The following is a 14,243-nucleotide window of genomic DNA, read 5'->3' as shown; positions in this document are numbered from 1 at the left end:
TCCACTGCATCTTTTTGTGTATGATATTAATTTCTCAATTATCAGGTCAAGCACTTTTGGCCTGTCATTTATTCAGTTTATGGTCTTAACTGGGGCTCCGTGGTACATACTCCCTGGTCTTTTCACTGCATGCAAAGTTACTGTCATCTGATTATCACTACCGGTAGTCAGGGTAATCAAGGGCCTTATTCCCAGCTGAATGAAACTGACAGTCTGAGAGAGGCAGGAGGAGCAAGGGAGATGTTTCCATGTGCCTGTACAATATGTTGGCTTGGTACGAGAGTTGTGGCAGAGGACCAAGTATGGCTTAGAAAAGAGAAACTCGTAGGCCTTCAGAACGCAGCTCAGCTTAACACCATAAATAAGTGCTGCTTGGGAGCCATCAGGGCTGTCAAATATGGAGGTGATTTTGGCTCTGCACGCGGTAGGTTGTCTTGTCCTCTTGTCCAACAGAAACGGGCGTATTCCTAAATTCTCCCTTAACTTGGCCAAATAGCCCTTTGGGCGTTTAAGGGGGGGGCAGTAATCGACGTGGGGGCAACATGTTAAACCACCCTTCCTTGCGCGGCTCCGATCCAACTATCCCTGCCCTGCCTCCGTGGCTGCTTTTAAAACACACTTGGCGACGCATTTATATAAAGGCCAAACGTACATGCTGAACCAAACATAGTACCAGAACCTCAGCCAATTCCACGTGGGCGATCATTTCTGGCCGCCCTTTGGGAACACGAATCCATCGCCCTCGTTCTTCGCCGGCTCCTTCCTATCTCCACCTTGTCCGTGCGCGCTCACACGCAACACACACACACACACACACACACAGAGAGAGAGAGAGGCGCCTTTGGAGCAAAGCAACTCAGCGTGTGTGTGTGTTTGTGAGAGAGGAAACTGAATTTCTCCAACTGTTTCGCCCTTAAACTTGGTGGGGGGGAGGTGGCCGCCGTGGGGTGGGGGAAGGGGGATCCGCTTTAGGAAAGACTTCCTGACACTCGCAGTCGAACCAAGCGCGCATCCCAGTCGGCTATCTCGGACGACGAGCTTCCCCTGGAGATTGTTATTACTGATAGTACAGTACTGGCAATTTGTTAAGGGGACACCACATGTGCGGTGGCGCGGCGCCTCGGAGGTGGGCAGGGTAACATTGTGCGATCCGGAGTCACCCCCCTCCCCGGCGCCTTTCCAGCAGCAGCAGCAGCAGCAGCCACCCACTCCCGCCACCCAGCACCACCCAGCTTGACTGGCGGCTTGCGGGCTGGGCTGCGAGGAGAGGGGAGGTGCTGGCTCAGGCTCCGTCTCTTCTCCCTTTTTTCCCTCCTCTTCCTCCTTTCCAATCCCTTTTCCCTGCGGGAGCGACCGGTTTGCAAGGACAAGGAAGGCTCTCGAGTGCGGGGCGGACAAGGCGAAAACACCCGCCCCCCTTCCCTGCCCCGCGGTAAAGCCGGGCAGAAGCGCCAACCAGCCAGCCAGCCAGCCAGCAGTCCCGGCCGCGCCATCGCCCATTCTCCGCCAGGAGGCATGAGCACCTGCGACGCCAAGGAGTATCTGGCCAAGAGGGAGATCCCGCAGCTTTTCGAGGTAAAAACCCTCCTCGCCAGCCGGTGGACCCCGGCAGCCACTCATCTCTCGCCTCTGGACCCTGGGTGGAGCAGGGTGGAGCAAGTTTCCCCGAAGTCTAGGGGAAAGGGAGAGTAATAGGATGGAGAGGGGGGCGAAGAGCAGGGCGAGGCTTGCAATCTAGGACAAGGTGGGAGCGAACGGAGCAATGGCAGCTGCCCGGCATATTGAAGGGGCAAGGCTTGTATCGAAGGGAGGAATGTCACTTACTCCAGACTTCGCCTCTGACCTCTTTCGCCGCCTTGTTGCACAGTTTTCCAAGATCTAAAACGATGGTTGCGGTCTTTGCCCCTTCCATAGTACTGGCTGGGCATCCGTGATTTGGGCGACATACGAGACCCTACAGGCAGAGAGGGGAATTGGGGTAGTTAGTACGGCAGGGGGGGAAAGCAGCCTCCTACACGTGTCTGTTTGTTTTGGGTATCCAAATAGATGCCTTCGCATACAGAACAGATTGTGCATCTTCTCAGCCCCCTGCCTGCTTCCTTTTGCCTTGTTCACCTAGCCTGATTCTGCGGAGCAGAGGGGAGCTAACATTGTCCTCCCACTCTACTTTTAATGGATCTGGAAGCTTTCTTGCCTCCGGTTGCCTTGGCTCCTTTAGCTGCTTGTAAGGCAGCATTGATCCGACCTTGTGAGATGTGAATATGTGTGGAATTGGTGATCAGAAAAGCGGGAGGCAGGAATGTGTCATTTCCCATGGCATTCTCTGAAAGCTCTACATATCTTGACTCCAGGGTGAATGAATGGAACATTCAATGGAGATGCTGCTGCAGTTTATTTTTTCCTACGTTGCATGCCTCATGCTGCCATGAAGGTTGCTTCCTGTGATCAAAACTGTGATATTTAAAAGGGAACATGATTGGGTAGCTAAAGTGAAAATACAAAGTCAGTTGCTTGTGCTACTTGAGACCTAAAGGGATTTGGTCTCAAGCAAGTTCATCTGAACATTTTGGCACACTTAGGGTTGCAGTCTCCATTCCAAAGCGTATTTTCATTGTCATTGCGTCAAATCTGTTCAATGAGAATTTTTAACCATAACATAAATTCCCTCTGCTGGTGTTTTCATTTGTCTCATGGAATTCTTACTTTAGGGGATTCTCTAAGAAATATTTATTTCTTTTCAGCAAATGACTGAAAGTACCTAAGATGAAGTCTGCATTTGCGAGTTATTTAAATGTTTAAATGGGTTAATTATAATTAACCCACTTGTAGTATCTGAACATAAGAGTAAAATGCTACGTGCAGAGAAGTTTAGAAAACTAAGACTTTTTTATACAAACACTATTTTTGTGTATTCAGTTATAGATTATAAATAGGAAAATTATTGGTAGAATAGTTTTGGGGAGTGCAGTCCTATACATGTCTACTCAGAAAGTAGCTCCATTGAATTCAATGGAAAGTGTATATAATAGTCAAGCTAACACCCTAATCGTTTCAAGGTGCCTATGGTATTGCTATGCTATTGTTATGTTATTAATCATTATACAACATACATGTATCTAATATCTAAATGCCTTACAATCTATATTCTTGCTCGTTGTCACAAAAAATCAGTATGATAGGTCACACTTACTCCCCTTTAAGCATTATAAACATGAGGCAGTGGGATTACATGGGAGCTTTTGATGTTTGGTCCAGAAGGACTAAATTTGTGCCAGGACAACATAGTTTCTGCTGCAATTAAAAAGGTGATTCTGCTATGTACATTAATTCATGCAAATGAAGGACATTTTGATATATTTGCTTATTTTGCAAATATCCAGTCATTATTTGTTCTACCTTCTGCTCATAGAGAGGAGTGAGAAACTAAGTAAGGCTCTACAGACCTGCCCAATAGTTATCTTGCTCAATTGTCTTACTATTCACCTATGCTTCTGATGTTTCACTACACTTTCCCCACACTTTCTCTACTGTTTTCAAAGCTGTAAGACACAGGTGGGGAACCCAAGATCTGATCTCATACAGGTAGGAGTGGAGGAAGCCTTAGGTGGGAGAGAAGGGACGTAGGGATAGGAAATGGGAAAGCAGAAATATATAGAAAGATGGAAGGACGAGGGAGCTATAGTAGACCTTTGGCAAGAATGGTATGTTTTTCCTTTGGCATCCTGTTGTGCTGGGAGGAAGAGGGGAGGGATGGGGAGACTATTCCCCTCCACACACTGCTGTAAGGGCTGGAAACTTTTTAAAACAAATTCAAACAGGGACATTGACAGGATGTTGACTTATATACTGAACAGCAGAATACGCACAGGCTTGTTCATAATAGTTAGTATGAATTGTTATACAGATTTGACATAATAATTTGACAAGTTGCATTGTAGCAATCAAACAGTTTTGGCTGGGTTGTGTGTGTGTTCTTTCCCCGCCATCCCTGTGTCTATCTATTATTCTCTGCAGGGTGGATTTGATTTAAATCACGATTTTAGTCAGTAAGGCTTGATTTAAATCATAGTTTTCTACATAAAGACTAATTCTTGCTGGTATAACTTTAATATGCAAACAGATGAAGATTTTTAGAGTAACAACTTTTCATATTAGTTTTTTATCCCCAGTTTAATAGGTTAATCATTCATATTTGGACAACTTTTCTGTTGTACTTAGGAAGGAGAAAAATAATCATTACCTTAATAATAACAATTTAAATAGATTTATTAGAGCCATTCCACTCCAAACGATCAGAAAAATATTGTTTCTATTCTATTCACTGAACTTCTTGAAACTTAGCACTGAAGGGGTTGATTCTGTATTCATAGGTTTGTAGAACAATAGGATTTGCTGTGAAGAAGAGGCATGTGATCTCTGCTGAGTCAAATTCAGTTTTGAGAACTGCAAAAGTAAACCAAGCATCTGTGATAATATCTTGTAGGCAGAGAAACTGCCCAATAATCTTACAAAAACCTCTGGAAGAGCATAAATGACATTGTGAATGGATTAATGGAATTTATTTACCAAAAAGTTTAAACATATACAGCCTTATTCTACATAATTAAAAACTAATCTTTATTTCATGATTGACTAACCTTTGGATGGTAATATATTTTCCTCAAAAAGCCTTTTATTTAAACAAAATCCAATTTAAATAAAAAAAATCTGATTTTTTATTTTTTATTTTTTAAAAATCTTTGATTTTTATCCACCCTGATTCTCTGCAACATGCCGACTTCTTATATACTTTAATGCAAGCTAGGTTCCATAGTGGAGGAGGATGTTAATCAATGACACAAGTTATTTTTTTTTTAATTCAGTTTTTAAAATTCTCTTTGATTAGCATCATGCCCCCACGTTTTGAATTTGTTGCCCAGGATATCTAATATCTCTCTGCTGGCAGCTGTTATCAGGAGATTTGAAGCAACTCTCATCTCGCTGTACCATCTGAATTGAGAAAGACAGCCTAAGTGGTGAATTGACGTCTGCAGACACTCATGGTCTGGATGTGGGTCAATAAACTAAAACTGAATCCAAACATGAATTTTGTTTGGGGTGGGAGGGGGGCGGTCTCAAGACCAGGAATTGGTAGGAAAGGCTGTTCTAGACAGGCATTGGAGGAACAGATGCATAGCATGGGGGTACTTGTGGGGTCATCATTGTTACTTGAAGCCCAGGTGACCTCAGTGGCTAGAAGTGCTTACGCTCAGTGTCAACAAGTGTGCTGCAGTTATCTATACACAGGTAACTTGTAGGTTAGACTATTGTAATGTGTTTTATGCGGGGCTGCCCTTGAAAATGGTCCCAAAGTTGCAACTGATGCAAAACAGCAGCTAACATATTAATGGGTGCCCTAGAGCCCTTGCAAGTACCATCAACCTGGAAACAATTGTACTGATTACCTGTTTGTCTTCGGGGCAGACAGAAGGCAGGAGAAGGCAGGACAGCAAAAAGAAAAGTAGGCTCCCTGGGGAGATAGAAGGGAATATGAGAGAAAGGGGGGCAAATGGACAGGGATATACAGATTATTATTATTATTATTAGATGACTTTCACACAAAACTTGTCTCAAAGGAACCTGCATATTAAGCTACAAATAATATCAAAGGCATTAAAACCACATTTTAAAAGTCATAAATGAGAGAATATCTTAAAAAAGGTCATGCATCCATGTTATTTATTTAAAGGCTTTTATAAGCCACTTAATATTTTAAAAATCTCCAAGCAGGGACAAGTCCTACCCACCCCACTACAAGATTAAGCATTACAGATAGGCCAATGCGCTCCAAATTAACAACCAAATGCCTGGGTAAACATAAATGTTTCAGCCTGGTGTCTAAAACAGAGAGTGATAGTACCAGGTATGTTTCCCTGGGGAATGCATTCCACAAATGGGGAGCCACCACTGAAAAGGCCTGTTCTCATGTTGCCACCCTTCAGTTACCAGCATGTCTAGATAGGCTTGCAGCTGAATCACTAGCTAAAACTGATGGAAGACAATTTGCACCATCTAGGCTACTTGTGCCCAGAATGACAGTAGTGGATCCAGAAGTAGTCCCAGGCTTTGCACCTTCTCCTGTAGGGGGAGAGCACATCCACCACTACACCTGCAAATGTAAAAGAGAAATAGAGCTGCATGTCATCAGTATATTGCTGACAGTACATCCCAGATCTCCAGATGACCCCACTCAGTGACTGATGTGGTCAATGGGAGACCCCTGCAGGACCCCACATTGGAGCCAAACAACACCCCCCCCATTTTTATCAGTCATGAGAGGCAAGGTGCACAGCTCATTGTCCAAACCAAACATCTGGTCTATATCCTCAAGCTGTACTAACTGAAACGCATCCAACACAACAGGGCTAAGGAATGCTTTGGATCCCTTTTAGATTCATCTGCTTAAAACCAGAGTTGAGGTCCCGGCAGATGCAAACAATTTTATATTCAAAATGCTTTGCAAGCAAATCACAGCATGCTACTGTGTATTCTGCACCTCCTTTGGACCAGAATGTTCTGATGGCAGACCATCCTAATAGGCCCTCACCTCTGTGGAGGGGGAAAGCTGCTGAAAGCCTAAATCTCAGCTGGAGTAGATCCATTCCAACCGTGAAAAAGGACTGATGTTGCAGTCCCACCCACAGTGAGACCCACTTTGCCAGAATTCAAATTGCTGGCTGGCAGGAACTCCTGTCACACTATGCAGCCGGACAGAGATTTCCCAACTGCTGGCTCCCAGCCAGATGTTGCTCCTGGGGTACTTGAGCCCCTGCACTGCTGGCCCGCAACCGCTGCCCACCCCCATACCAGGGCAGTGGCCATTACTATCCCAAATTATGCACTTTCTGCCCATTCAAGACAACCAGATTCAGAGTGTGGCCTACCACATGCCTTGGGCTGACCTTTATTTGTTATACACAAGTTACACCAGTGTTTTTCAACCACTGTTCCGTGGCACACTAGTGTGCCGCGAGATGTTGCCTGGTGTGCCGTGGGAAAAATTGAAAAATTCAAGAGAATTACTTTATATATAGTCAATATAGGCACAGAGTTAAATTTTTTAACATTTTCTAATGGTGGTGTGCCTCGTGATTTTTTTCATGAAACAAGTGTGCCTTTGCCCAAAAAAGGTTGAAAAACACTGAGTTACACCATAGTTATATATTATGCAGTGTTTATGGGACTGATATATTCTTTGTACATATGAGAAGACTTTTTGAGCTTTAAAGTGTAAACTGTTCTTTTGAACTTTTCCGAAGAGGCTTCTGGTGATATCGCCCCTTTAAGACTGGTTTATGGGGATGGGTTAGAACCTCAGAAAAAAAATGAGCTTACATACAGCTGTCTCCCGTTAAGTCTTCAAGGCCTTAACAAGGTAATTGGGTGGTCTAAGTTCCCGTAAACCTGGATTGGTGGGAGCTCTCGGCAGCCAGCTAAGCCGAGGTCTGCGTCTGTTTGGGCTTTTGACAGCATCTTGTTCCGTTGCTCAGCCTACTGAGGTTTAAGTGCAAGCGTTTGTTAATTAGTTGGTTAAGTTAGTGTTTGTTGTCTTATCTTCTGAGCTATTTTTCTCTGTGTAATTATTTATCTTTATCTGTGTAATTATTTCTACAAGAGAGTTTTTCTCTCTCACAGGGTTTTGTTTTAGTAAAGTTGGTGTATGATTTTATGAAATTTGGTCTGGTCTGAGTTCCTGAACCCTTTAATTTTGACCACGCTTTTCGGACCAAGGGTCATCCACCACAACTATGAGTAAACCTGGCAACATCAGTTTTGAGGCCACAGCAGTTTATCTCTACTTCACAAAACTGTAACATCAGTTATGTAAAGCGGTTGTTTAACAGATGTTGCCACATCATAAAAATGCATTAGGTTCTTCAGGTCACATTTTTCTGGAGTTGCACATTTTTCTCTGTGCAGAATTACAGAGCACATGCATTTACCATGGAGTCTTTATTTACTATGACGAATAGTGTGATTTACAAAGTGTTTACACATCTGTTCAATTGGACAAACTGACCTTATGTGAAAAGATGTCAGTAACACGCAACAGTTTAATTCTTTTACATCATGGTGACTTGAGCAAAATAAATCCGGGCTCACTGATCACTTCTCACTGTTTACTGTACACATCAGGGATGTTTATATTTCAAGAACACCCTGTAGTTTTGATTTTAAACATACCGGTACTTAGACCATTCAAACATTCAGGAAAAGATTTGGCACTATCCACCAGGACCATATTGCTTTGGAATGCAAATGAGGAATCATGTAACTGAACTATCTCTCAAATCAGAAAGCCCCTGCATATGGAATATTTACCCGATTGGGAAGATAATGAACCTATTCATTAACGTATTTATAACCCACATTTTCATAAAATATATCAATCAGCAAAAATAAAATCAGCAAAAAAAGCATCAAACATCATTAAAAACATCAAACACCAATGATGCAGCATTCCCCACAGAGGAAGAATCTTATATGCAAGATCTTTCAAATACAATTTGCCAGCTGCCTTTTAAAGTGGTATAGCCCATAGCCAACACTACTACATGCTTTTTAGGGAACATTTGTGTATTTATTCATAGGAAGGTGATGTGCATTGATACCCAAATCATGAATTTCACAGAATTATATTATTAAAAGAGATCTAATGAATCATCCTGCTAGGATGTTCCTCACCAACATTCATGAATTCATTCAGTAACAGTATTTTTTTTAATGATGCATTTACTGTTGTGTGGAACAGATGCTCTATAAAATGGGTATAATTTACTGTGGGTGAAAAATGAAGTGAAACAAATAGAAAACACCCTACAATTTCCATTTATTTAAAATACTCTTCCAGGCATCAAGCAGGGCCATAGTGATGCCTTTAAGCAGCTTTTGTTATCTACGTGATCAGTTATCAATATGTCTACTGAATCTAAATATAGTCATAATTGGAGTAGACCTATTGAACTTAATGGGTATTACATTTATCATGACTAAAGTACCATTGATTTCAGTGGTTCTTTTCTAAGTGTGACTAAATAGGAAAATAAATAATCAGGGAAACTTACTCCATAACAAGACAGAAGTCTTGAAAATGATTTGCTATTCTGTCACCAAGTGCTTCAGTATATAATATCACATGTATAATTTACCAATTTGTACTACTATCTGGGTGGGGAAGGGGAAGAGGATTTCTGTATTTTTATTGTGTGCTTCAGCAATTTTACAAACATAACAAAATATTGCACATAAGCCTTGGGGCATAGATTTAAGAGTTCAGCTCCACTGAGTTGGTTGAAATAAATAAATAGGGGGAAACCAACTCATTTGGCAATTTTGTACCTTAGCGGTGGTCCTGTAATACCCCAATCTACAAATTGATTCAACTGGTATACTTGGATATCCAGGGTAGTCCTATTTAAATTAGTGACATTTAACTTGCTTAGCTTTGTTGATTAAGAAGGCCTATGAGTACAGGTGACCATGCAACTATTTTACAGAATGGTATGTGTTCATTGGAAGCATTGTTTAATGAAAAAATTTCATATTTCTTGCTCTTCCTAAAAACAAAAAGCAGCTAATAAATCAAGTCTTCATGTGCAGCAATGTTATGTTTTCATAAGTCACACGTGTAATTTCTTAAGGTTGCCATAAAATGGAAACCTGAAATAACAGGAAAAAATGGGATGGGTATATAACAAAGTTAATTGTTAGACTACAATATTGTTTTCAACTTCAGTGGCTTATAAATCACTTTGGGGCATTATGTTTCAGAGTTTGCTGAATGGATTAATGTGCTACAAACCCGATGATCCAGTTGAATACCTGGAAGGTTGCTTACAAAAAGTGAAGGAGCTGGGAGGATCAGAAAAAGTAAAATGGGACACTTTTGTCAGTCCAGAAAAAAGGACACTACCTGCACTGAATGGCAGCCAGTCAAGAAGATCCTTTTTCAGGAATGGTAAGATTTATCTATTTTTGTATCAATTTTACGTTTGAGCTTGGATTCAGGTGACAAGCTGAGTAGAAAGGGTAAGCCACTCACTATAAGATTTGAAGGTGGTAGTGATGTGGGTGCATTGAACATTTGTTTAATGCCTTAGTGCATTAATTAATTGTGATGATTTGCTGCCTCGTGGCTTCTGTTAGTGATATGTGGCTACATTACGTAAATGGGAATCGCACCAAATATAAATCAATCAACAGCTGTAGAAGAATCCATCTTCATTTGAATTTTGATTCTAATTTAGATTTATTGCTGAATAATCTTTAAGTAGATAAGACTGTAATTCTATGCACTTATTTGGGAATAAGCCCCATGAAACAGAGTGGGCCATATGAATAGGCAGGAGTAGTGAGCTGTGGCTTCCAGATGTTGCTGAACTACAACTCCTATTATCCATGACTATTGTTCCATGCTGGCTAGGGCTAATGGGAGCTGGAGACCAGCAATACCTGGGTGGGGGACAGGGGATAAGTGAGTGAGACCCATGATTTCTGCAGAAAAATATGCCAGATTTGTTGGAATTCCAGTTGGAGTAGTCTTTACAGTTGGAGGAGGGAAATACTGTAATGTTTCTTCCTATGTAGCAACTCCCTCGCAATGAAAAGACTTATGTTCTGCTTAACTTCAGTTGACTGGCATTGACCAATCTGAGGAATTGTGGTGCTTTCTAAAGTTTGCTAAAGCTGTATAAAGAACAACTTATTTACGATGGGCAAAAATGCAGAAATTGGAATGCTCTGAAAAGCCTTACTAGTGCCAAACATAACAAATACAAGCAAGTGCATTTTCTCAGAAATACCCAGTGCCTAGTCATCATATACAATAACCTGGTTGGCATTGCTGATATAATTAATATGGATTAGTTAGAACACCTAGAAAGCTGGGTATAAATCAGCTTGGGGTTTTAAGCCATTCCAAAAATCTGACTGGGATAATATACAATGTCTATACACAAAAGATACATAGGGAAAGTACCTAATTATTTTGCTGTTGTAAATGTTCCCATAAAGCCACTAGAATTCTATGCAATTTCTTGCTGTAGTTTTCCCTAAGCAATTACGGCATTTCATGTCTTGTATGCATTAAAGGCAGTAATTAGATTAAAATGTACACATAATGTCTGAAAAAACAACAACTCTGGTATGATGTCTTAACATAAATTTAAAATCAGACTTACAAAATAATTGTAAGAAATTTATCAACCTGCATGCGTTTTCAATTTGCCCACCTGCCTATATATGCTACATGTGATTCAACAGCTTGAATAATGGGATTTGGCAAGCTGCTTACCCAAGATGAATTGTTACTTGCTGTAGACTAATTTGCAAGGCATATCTTTAAAAGTTTCATATAGACAGCATCTTACTTAGGCCTACTAAACAAAACTGGAAAAATGTATTTCCTTAATGTGCCAGTTGCTTGAAGTCCATCTAGGAAGCCCAAAATAGCAGGGAATTAATTTGCAGGAAACCACTCACTCTCAGGGGCTTACTTCAAGCACAGAGTTGCTTAGTGATATCCAGTAAAACTTAGTGATGTCCAGTAAAAATTGCAACCTGTAGCTTCATGTGCTTTACTGTCTCTCCAGTATGGAAGCTCTGTTTTATCCCTAGAGAGAACTCTATCCCTATTTCCTTAGGAAGCCATGGCAGTTTGCTTAGCTTTGATAAACCATTTGTGATTGTCATTTAATCTCCATTTGTCTGCTGGATTTGCAGAACACAACAAACTAGGTATCGGAAGACCGCAGCCAAATATTTAGCTAGTTGCTTCAGTTTGTGTGGCATTTGTCAGCTCTTCTTTCTGACCATTCTACAACGTGGTTTAAATTTACGGTGTGTGTGTACATGGCCTTTCTTCCACTTTTTCTTAGGTCAGCTCTCCTCCTGGCTTCCTCCTTTCCCTCTGTTCATCACTCTCATGGCCTAATTTTCTTTGCTCAAGGGCAAAGAAAATTTTCCTTGTTCGGTCTGAAGCCATAGAGAGCTGCTGTTAGTGTGGACGTCACTGAGCTAAGTGGACCGGGGGGTGTCTGATTCAGTATAAGCCACCTCCCTGTGTTTCTTTGTTGCCATCTTTGGGCCCCTCCCGAAGCCCACACCTCAGCAGGGAGCCTACTGCCAATGTCTGGCCTCCTCAGACAGCTTCTGCTGCTCCTTTGCAGCCTCTGCCTGTCCATATACCTCCTCTAAGCAAGAAAGCTGCGACAAAGAAAAGGAGCAAGACTCTCTGCTCATCTTGCACGCTCTCTGTGAATTGGGGCCTAAGCGAGAGGCTGAGCCAATAGGCCGCAATGGCAGCCGTGAGGAAGACTGTGGCCCACTCATGGCCTCTTGTCTTATGGCTTCTCAAAACCACCTCCTGGAACTGCCTGCCTCCACTGGCTTCTTTTGGCCTGTTGGCTGCTTATTCTTCTGACACCTGTTTTGCTGGGCCCATGTTACTTTACGCTTCTTTTCCTTAGGCCAGGAAGCCTGCCTTGTTTCTCTTCCTACTGTCGTGGCAGATTGACCTAGAGTGGCTTCCAAGAGGAATGTTCTGTTTGACAGTTTGATTTTCTGGGAGGCAGTTTTAAAAAAATTAAACTGATAATTGTTTCAAGTACTACAACTTAACCGTTTGCCAAGAGGCATCTTTATATTCCAGCCGCAACCAGCTGGAACTGGTTCTGTGAGGAAAACGTAAAAAAATGGTATTTTACTCAGAGTAGCCCTATTGGCGTCAGCGGACCTAACTTAATCACATCCATTAATTTCACTGGCTCTGATTAAAAAATTAGTTGAATCCCACCCAAAATTTTCTTAAAGGGGCAATTTACTTTTCTAACAGCTTGAATGATGTGCCGTGCCTGCCTGTGAGACATTAGAGCAGCCAGTGCCTTTGCTGCCACTGCATACCGTACATTACTGCATTCCAGTACAGATGGACTGAAAACATTATCTGACTGCATAAAAATAAGAAGCCCCTCATTAATTATTATTATTTTTTAGGCAGCCAGAATTTCATGTCAGCAGTTGTGTTGTTAAAATATTCCTGATCTTCATTACAGTGGTTCCTCTGGTTACGTACTTACGGTAATTCGTTCTGGAGGTCCGTTCTTAACCTGAAACCGTTCTTAATCTGAAGCACCACTTTAGCTAATGGGACCTCTCACTGCCGCTGCGCCGCCAGAGCACAATTTCTGTTCTTATCCTGAAGCAAAGTTCTTAACCTGAAGCGTTTTTTCTGGGTTAGCGGAGTATGTAACCTGAAGCGTATGTAACCCAAGGTACCACTGTACTGGTAAATGTAAGAAGAGTTCTGGTTTTCATATTTCCTTTTTATTTTCTTTCTTTTTACTATTATGAAGTGCTCCCAGACAATCCCAACTTTCCTTACCGGCGATATGAGCGACTTCCTCCAATCCACCAGTTTTCCATAGAGAGTGACACGGATCTCTCAGAAACAGCCGAACTTATTGAAGAATATGAGGTATTTGATCCTGCAAGATCTCGGCCTAAGATCATCCTTGTCATAGGTAAGAAGGCAGGGGAAAGAATAGTTTTGTTGGGTTAAGTGTGGCTTTTAAAAAAACCATTTAGCCAATGGATTAACTGCTTGAAATGCGTATTGATTCATAGGATAACTTTGGAGGATGAGGGTTAAGTGATGTAGGCAAATTGACTGACTGGCATAAACAAAGAATTGTTTGGAAAACCATATTCAGCAAGTTGCCCAAATGTTGAAGTGTTTGTGTTTTGTTATTAGTGCCAGGGACTGCCAGATGTAATAGACAGAAGTGGCAGTGCCTCCAGCACCTCCAGAATAACCTAAAAGCCTCTAAAAATGAGAAACTATCAGACTTCATACCCAAACCCTTGGGATACCAGGGGCAGTTGCACCCTATGTGCTTCCTAATTGCAGGCTTCTTTCTGATGCTCCATACAGAACAGGCTGTTTCACTTTTATTTGGTAGGGGACAAGGCTGCAACTGGGAAAACCCTTCAAGGGAGAAAGCATTTCCTCACCAAATATGGGGGACAGTGTGGCATCCCTCCCTCTGCACAGTTTCGCCAGTTTTAAACCTTTCCCTTTGAAAAGAGAAGGGAGCAAGTTGGTTAATTGAAGATTAACGAAGGGAGACACAGCTGGACTGGCAACTTTGAAAAGCAGTGACCTTGACAAGAAAGTTTTTCAATCTCTTGGTCTCCACTGATGGGAG

The 14,243-nt window shown here is 41.9% G+C and overlaps 1 protein-coding gene across 1 annotated transcript in view; it reads left to right on the top strand.

The window, feature by feature from the left end:
• The first annotated feature begins 1,182 nt into the window (after positions 1-1,182).
• The window catches only part of AK5 (adenylate kinase 5), an 82,033-nt gene continuing 68,972 nt past the window's right edge, over positions 1,183-14,243 (top strand). The window contains exons 1-3 of the mRNA XM_033151786.1: positions 1,183-1,575; positions 9,811-9,997; positions 13,392-13,559. Of these exons, the coding sequence (XP_033007677.1) occupies positions 1,516-1,575; positions 9,811-9,997; positions 13,392-13,559 (415 nt within the window). The 5' untranslated portion in view covers positions 1,183-1,515. The remainder of the gene's footprint in view (positions 1,576-9,810; positions 9,998-13,391; positions 13,560-14,243) is intronic.

Source organism: Lacerta agilis, chromosome 6 (assembly GCF_009819535.1).
Source record: "Lacerta agilis isolate rLacAgi1 chromosome 6, rLacAgi1.pri, whole genome shotgun sequence".
Classification (NCBI taxonomy): Eukaryota; Metazoa; Chordata; class Lepidosauria; order Squamata; family Lacertidae; genus Lacerta; species Lacerta agilis.
Note: the sequence above shows the minus strand (reverse complement) of the source record. Positions and strands in the feature narration are given on the sequence as shown.